The 7,819-nt window shown below is 38.8% G+C and overlaps 1 protein-coding gene across 2 annotated transcripts; it reads right to left on the bottom strand.

The window, feature by feature from the left end:
- Window positions 1-539: 539 nt before the first annotated feature.
- Window positions 540-7,275, bottom strand: LOC106597653 (collagen alpha-1(XV) chain). Of its 2 annotated transcripts, none has more exons than XM_045721494.1 (8): window positions 7,058-7,275; window positions 4,486-4,647; window positions 3,912-3,971; window positions 3,449-3,599; window positions 3,133-3,204; window positions 2,609-2,848; window positions 1,457-1,570; window positions 540-1,025 (listed from the first exon to the last, which is right to left on the bottom strand). In XM_045721494.1, the coding sequence occupies exons 1-8, from the start codon at window positions 7,125-7,127 to the stop codon at window positions 923-925; spliced, it is 972 nt and encodes a 323-aa protein (XP_045577450.1). In that variant the 5' UTR covers window positions 7,128-7,275; the 3' UTR covers window positions 540-922. The 2 variants fall into 2 exon arrangements, with proteins under 2 accessions (XP_045577450.1, XP_045577451.1); XM_045721495.1 differs by having other exon boundaries at window positions 7,036-7,190.
- Window positions 7,276-7,819: the final 544 nt, after the last annotated feature.

Raw genomic sequence — 7,819 nt, 5'->3', positions numbered from 1 at the left:
CCCTGACCTGTTCACCGGACGTGCTACCTGTCCCAGACCTGCTGTTTTCAACTCTCTAGAGACAACAGGAGCGGTAGAGACACTCTCAATGATCGGCTATGAAAAGCCAACTGCCATTTACTCTTGAGGTGCTGACTTGTTGCACCCTTGACAACTACTGTGATTATTATTATTTGACCATGCTGGTCATTTATGAACATTTGAACATCTTGGCCATGTTCTGTTATAATCTCCACCCGGCACAGCCAGAAGAGGACTGGCCACCCCTCATAGTCTGGTTCCTCTCTAGGTTTCTTCCTAGGTTTTGGCCTTTCTGGGGAGTTTTTCCTAGCCAACGTGCTTCTACACCTGCATTGCTTGCTGTTTGGGGTTTTAGGCTGGGTTTCTGTACAGCACTTTGATATATCAGCTGATGTAAGAAGGGCTATATAAATACATTTGATTTAGTCTGTTACTTTATTTGCTGACATGTTTTAGTTGTTTTGCATTTACAACACCTGATAATATAATAACAGTTGTCATGAAGGAAATTCTCATACTCAAGGTTGGTGAGCGGTTTATTTGCAACGAGTTTAAGTTGTCGTTAAAATGTGAAATTCAAATTACATTAGCAAATTTCCCTTCCTCTCAGTGGTTTAGTTGTCCAAATAGCAGAAATCAGATGCCAAAAAAAACATTTCCATTTCCTGTAAAATCAAGTACAGGCCAGGGTGGAAAGAATTAGTCACATATCAAACATCTTTATCAAATAAGAAGTGTCAAACTGCTGACACATGTAACACTTTAATAATCAGCAACATCTACTTACTAACAACTGTTGGATCAAAGAAATACTGTGCTGAGCACACATCTTTCATGAAATATAACTTTATTTTCAGCCTAGCGTCATTCAGGAGGATGTGTTGAAATTAGGTTAACTCCTTCAAGGGGAGTCTGACTGTAAGTTGATTTTCTCCAGGATTTTGCGGACCCAGGGTGCAGTGACTTCCAAGCAAATCTCTTGACCTGACGTCTTCAGAGTTGCACTGTGCATAGAACAACAGGGGAGAGTCATAAGAAACAGCTATGTTAACTCAAACATTCACAACAGGAAGTCAATGTTTTACCGTAAGAAGAAAATGTCTGTTTGGGCATAGATTAGGTTAAGGAACGAGGGTTTGGGATAGTTTCAGATGTTAAAGGCATAAAAGTTAACATTGTTTAGCGTACATCTATTTTCTGCCGGTCAAATATACACTGCCTTCACAATAATGCTCTCTCTCTCTCTCTCTCTCTCTCTCTCTCTCTCTCTCTCTCTCTCTCTCTCTCTCTCTCTCTCTCTCGCTCTCTGTGGGTGTGTTTGTAAAGCAAAACTGTAAAAAGTACTGTGAAACAAAGTGTGGTGAGTAAATTATGTCCAATAATACAGTAATGTGATGTCCAATAATACAGTATAAAGTACAACAGTGAAGCTTACATAACCTCCGCAACGTTGCAGCTTGAAGAGGGTGGGTAAAACTGCATTTTAGAGATGAGCCTTCCTATCCTTCTGCTCTCCGTCTCGATGCACATGCATCTCTGCAGACTAGGTCTGCATGAGATAGAAACAGAGAAATACACTTGATCAAAGTCACTACTGATATACACTGAGTGAACAATACATTAATAACACGTGCTCTTTCCATGACAGACTGACCAGGTGAATCCAGGTGAAAGCTACGATCCCTCATTGATGTCACTTGTTAAATCCACTTCAATCAGTGTAGATGAAGGGGAGGAGACAGGTTAAAGAAGGATTGTTAAGCCTTGAGACAACAGAGACATGGATTGTGTATGTGTGCCATTCAGCGGTTGAATAGGCAAGACTAAATATTGCAGTGCCTTTGAATAGGGTATGGTAGGCGGTTGTAGACCATTTCAACTGGGGGGGCCAAGCTGAGGCCAGTTGTACTGTTAGAGGGGCCAGTTACATTAGACGTTATTGTTGTCATATCGTTTTCTTCACTGCATTGCAGGCATTAGCAAGCAAAATACCATGTTCATCATCGTTGCCACTGTCTAATAACGGATGTAAAAAAAGAACGCTAGCAAAAATGTGTTATGTAAAAATTATTTCATACTCCACATTTAGTGGGGCCATAAGGGGGTCCAAAATTGTTGTTACAGGCCCCCCCCCCCAGAACCGCTAGTGGGTAGTAGGTGCAAAGAACTGCAATGCTGCTGGATTTTTCACACTCAACAGTTTCTCATGTGTATCAAGAATGGTCCACCAATCAAAGGGCGTCCAGCCAACTTGACACAACTGTGGGAAGCATTGGAGTCAACATGGGCCAGCATCCCCATGGAACGCTTTTGACACCTTGTAGAATCCATGCCCCGACGCATTGAGACTGTTCTGAAGGCTAAAGGGGCGTAGACATTAAAGATATGTTTTTACAGTAAATACTTCTTCCAGTATGAAAATAAGGATAAACATTTAGAGATTTAGTTTAGTCCATGTTGTTAATAGGTAGGTACAACATGGCTGGAGGTAAAATAGCTATACTACTACCCACAACCCACCACAGTAAGACATACAAACATAGTGATTGCCCACAGTAAACTGAGAATAACAACTGTAGTTAGTTACCCCTGTTGTCCAAAGCGTCCTGAGGACCCATTGGGTGCTGGGGGTCCTGGGGTTGCTGGGGGTCCTGGGGGGGCTGGGGGTCCTGGGGGTGCTGGGGGGGCTGGAGGTCCTGGGGGTGCTTGGGGTCCTGGGGGTGTAATGCTTATTTGTTCCTCTATCTGTGTGGTTGGAGACGGGGATACTGCAGAGGTGTTTGGGCTGGGGGTTGTGGTCCCTTCCCAGTCTTGGTCAGTTGAAGGCCTGGGGAATGCGGAAAATATCGATATATTACGGTTTGTTACATGCTCAGTTAAAATTACCACAAGGACACAGAGGAATAGGACGTCAGATCTTTACCACAATATGCAAGCGATGTAAAAAAAACTGGAAAATAGTAAGAAAGAAAAGTCCCCACTGATATGAGTAAGGGGCACAGCTAACTGATTTGATCAGATGAAGAAAACAATGCACAAACAAGCATCAATGGAGAAACTAAAAATGTAACTAAGACCTCATATTGTATTATATCTAACAGACAAACTCACCCAAACAGCGGTGCAAGGTATCTTGTGAGAGAGGTATTCACACAAACCTTCCTACCATCTGCCAGTGTCTCACTAGGAGAGAATAGCAGCAGTGGTTAATGGCTGATAGATACTGACCATTCAACTGGCCTTTGACCATTAACACATTGTCATAACCCGTTCACCCACACACACACACGCACGTACGTACAGACACACACACACACACACACACACACACACACACACACACACACACACACACACACACACACACACACACACACACACACACACACACACACACACACACACACACACACGCACACACACTCACATGATCTCTGTGGAGTTACACACATCCGGTGCAGGGAACCTGAACTCTATGCTCATGACAAGAGACTGGTCAGTTGTGTGTTCCTGCCACGTCTTGCAGCGACATCCTTCCCTCTCTATCGGCCCCAGTTTCCCACGGCCTGGTGGGATGCCTTAACAGTAACAAAGTCAATCAGTCATATAAACTGATAAACCGTTATTTGTATTGCAACTACAGTCTTAAAAGAGAAGGATGCTATCTAGAATCTAAAAGGGTTCTTCGAATAACCTTTTTTTGGTTCCAGGTAAAACCCTTTTGGGTTCCATATAGGACCCTTTCCGCAGAGGGTTCTACATGGAACCCAAAAGGGTTCTCCTATGGGACCAGCCGAAGAACCCTTTTGGAACCTGTTTTTCTAAGCGTGTATACATTCAGCTTGTTGAACTGACTAACATAGGCCTATAGACTGAAATATGTAGCTTACCCATGAAGTTCGCCACAAGTGATGAAGAACTGACAGCCGGTTGAAGAGTGGAGTTTATATCTGATAAAAGATATTAAAGCAGGATGTGATGGACTTCTCTAACCTGTATTAGCTTGTGATTTATGGATGAAGATGACTTGTGATGTCTTAAAGCTAGGGAGTGACCCTTGTCTTGCAGCGACACCCCTCCCTCTCTACCGGACCCAGTTCGCCACTGACTGGTGGGAAGCCTTGAATAAGTAAATTGGTTATTGATAAATCTCTATTTGTGATGCAACTACATATGACGTGTTATTGTTGACTCACAAATGTATCACAATTCCGCATGATGAACTGATAGGCCTATAGTCTAAAATAGCTTACCCATGACCTCAGCTGCAACTGATGAGGAATTGACAGACATTTCTGACTCTGAGGGAAGAGTGGAGTTTGCAAGAAAAATGACTAAAAGCTGTTATTAAAGTAGGATGTGATGGATTGAATGTGTATAACCTGTAATCTATACTATTGGTATGAGGTCTTGTGCTCTAAGGACGAAGATATCTTGTTAATTTTCAAAGCTAGAGTGACCCACCTTCCTTGTCATCTGACGGTGAAGACATTGCCAGTTGTGTGCTCTTGTTGGTAACTGTTTGTCTGGGCTCTGGTTCAGCGGTTGTACAGTGCGAATCATCAGAGATTTTCAGACAAAACTCTTCGAACCTCACGTCCTCCACATCTGTATCTGGGCTCTCCACTGTAGTAATGACAGTATGACAGGAACATAATGTACCAATAACGGCAAATATACACAACATATTCATATGCTGATAATTGAGAGAATATATTAGCAAATCTAATTGAAATCAACAAAGCCAGTATAACAGAAAATGTGAAGTAGTATTGCAAAATTCAACGACACACTATAATATAATTTAACATAATTAGCAATGTAATGAATAAAGTTGGTATTAACAACACAATCAAAAAACAAAGCAGTATATCAACTTTTTTATCCACTGAATTGTAACATTTACTCAGCTCTGAAACAGCTGACATATTTGTATAAACATAGATGGTAAACTTACTAAACATAGATGGTAAACCTACTAACATAGATGGTAAACTTACTAAACATAGATGGTGAACTTACTAAACATAGATGGTAAACTTACTAACATAGATGGTAAACTTACTAAACATAGATGGTAACATACTAAACATAGATGGTAAAACTTACTAAACATAGATGGTAACATACTAAACATAGATGGTAAACTTACTAAACATAGATGGTAACATACTAAACATAGATGGTAAACTTACTAAACATAGATGGTAAACCTACTAACATAGATGGTAAACCGACTAAACATAGATGGTAAACCTACTAAACATAGATGTTAAACTTACTAAACATAGATGGTAAACTTACTAAACATAGACGGTGAAACTTACTAAACATAGATGGTAAACTTACTAAACATAGATGGTAAACTTACTACCATAGATGGTAACATACTAAACATAGATGGTAAACCTACTAAACATAGATGGTAACATACTAAACATAGATGGTAAACTTACTAAACATAGATGTTAAACTTACTAAACATAGATGGTAAACTTACTAAACATAGATGGTAACATACTAAACATAGATGGTAAACTTACTAAACATAGATGGTAACATACTAAACATAGATGGTAAACTTACTAAACATAGATGGTAACATACTAAACATAGATGGTAAACCTACTAACATAGATGGTAAACTTACTAAACATAGACGGTAAACTTACTAAACATAGATGGTAAACTTACTAAACATAGATGGTAACATACTAAACATAGATGGTAACATACTAAACATAGATGGTAAACTTACTAAACATAGATGGTAAACTTACTAAACATAGATGGTACACTTACTAAACATAGATGGTAAACTTACTAAACATAGGTGGTAAACTTACTAAACATAGATGGTAACATACTAAACATAGATGGTAAACATACTAAACATAGATGGTAACATACTAAACATAGATGGTAACATACTAAACATAGATGGTAAACTTACTAAACATAGATGGTAAACTTACTAAACATAGATGGTAACATACTAAACATAGATGGTAAACTTACTAAACATAGATGGTAAACCTACTAACATAGATGGTAAACCGACTAAACATAGATGGTAAACCTACTAAACATAGATGTTAAACTTACTAAACATAGATGGTAAACTTACTAAACATAGACGGTAAACTTACTAAACATAGATGGTGAAACTTACTAAACATAGATGGTAAACTTACTACCATAGATGGTAACATACTAAACATAGATGGTAAACCTACTAAACATAGATGGTAACATACTAAACATAGATGGTAAACTTACTAAACATAGATGTTAAACTTACTAAACATAGATGGTAAACTTACTAAACATAGATGGTAACATACTAAACATAGATGGTAAACTTACTAAACATAGATGGTAACATACTAAACATAGATGGTAAACTTACTAAACATAGATGGTAACATACTAAACATAGATGGTAAACCTACTAACATAGATGGTAAACTTACTAAACATAGACGGTAAACTTACTAAACATAGATGGTAAACTTACTAAACATAGATGGTAACATACTAAACATAGATGGTAACATACTAAACATAGATGGTAAACTTACTAAACATAGATGGTAAACTTACTAAACATAGATGGTACACTTACTAAACATAGATGGTAAACTTACTAAACATAGATGGTACACTTACTAAACATAGATGGTAAACTTACTAAACATAGGTGGTAAACTTACTAAACATAGATGGTAACATACTAAACATAGATGGTAAACATACTAAACATAGATGGTAACATACTAAACATAGATGGTAACATACTAAACATAGATGGTAAACTTACTAAACATAGATGGTAAACTTACTAAACATAGATGGTAACATACTAAACATAGATGGTAAACTTACTAAACATAGATGGTAAACTTACTAAACATAGATGGTAACATACTAAACATAGATGGTAACATACTAAACATACATGGTAAACTTACTAAACATAGATGGTAACATACTAAACATAGATGGTAAACTTACTAAACATAGATGGTAAACCTACTCTGAGCTGCTGGAGGATGGAACAGTAGAATTACAAGGAGACCCCCAGTGACCATGAGACAACCCATCATCCACAGTCTCTCTGACTACAGCTTCATGGATAACTGTTGCTTGTCTGGATCCTTATAGTGAGTGATCTTCTCCTGAGAGACAGATGGTATATAGTTGTGTCTGAAGATGTGTGTGGTGTTTAATGGGCGGATCAGCTCATACGACCACTAAAGTGAAGTGAGTCAGAGGTCTGTAGTAGTGTTCATCTAAACCTGACACTCCCTAATGTTTCAATGATGATCCTGCAACTGTGTGTCGTACTAGGTACTTGTTCCAGCCAAGCAGGATTAGTGTGTGTTAAACCTGTTGGACACACTGGGGCGCTCCAAGACCGGAGGTGGCCACACTTGCACTACAGACATACTGTCTGAATGTCAGAGAAGAGAAGTATGGCTAATCAAACATCACACAAATATAAAATAAACAAAATGTGTTCTCTTTTTTTAGTGCAGTTGACCCAAACAGATATAAAGTTGCTCTGTGCTCCCGAGTGGCGCAGCAGTCTAATCCACTGCATCTCAGTGCTAGAGGTGGGACTACAGACCCTGGTTTGATTCCAGGCTGTATCACACCTGGCTATGATCGGGAGTCCCATAGGGTGGTTCCCAATTGGCCCAGGTTTGGCTGGGGTAGACCATCATTGTAAATAAGAATTTGTTCTTAACTGACTTGCCTAGTGAAATAAAGGGTTATTGCAGTATTTATTGTAGAG

Source organism: Salmo salar, chromosome ssa07 (assembly GCF_905237065.1).
Source record: "Salmo salar chromosome ssa07, Ssal_v3.1, whole genome shotgun sequence".
Taxonomy (NCBI): domain Eukaryota; kingdom Metazoa; phylum Chordata; class Actinopteri; order Salmoniformes; family Salmonidae; genus Salmo; species Salmo salar.
Note: the sequence above shows the minus strand (reverse complement) of the source record. Positions and strands in the feature narration are given on the sequence as shown.

Bases quoted from the DNA above. Each gene is read 5' to 3' on its own strand.
- LOC106597653 (XM_045721494.1), bottom strand. From the start codon at position 7,127: ATGATGGGTTGTCTCATGGTCACTGGGGGTCTCCTTGTAATTCTACTG. The intron at 4,648-7,057 runs GTAGGTTTACCA...TCATTACTACAG, and splicing joins CCATCCTCCAGCAGCTCAGA to TGGAGAGCCCAGATACAGAT. The intron at 1,026-1,456 runs GTAAGCTTCACT...TTCTATGCACAG, and splicing joins TGCAACGTTGCGGAGGTTAT to TGCAACTCTGAAGACGTCAG.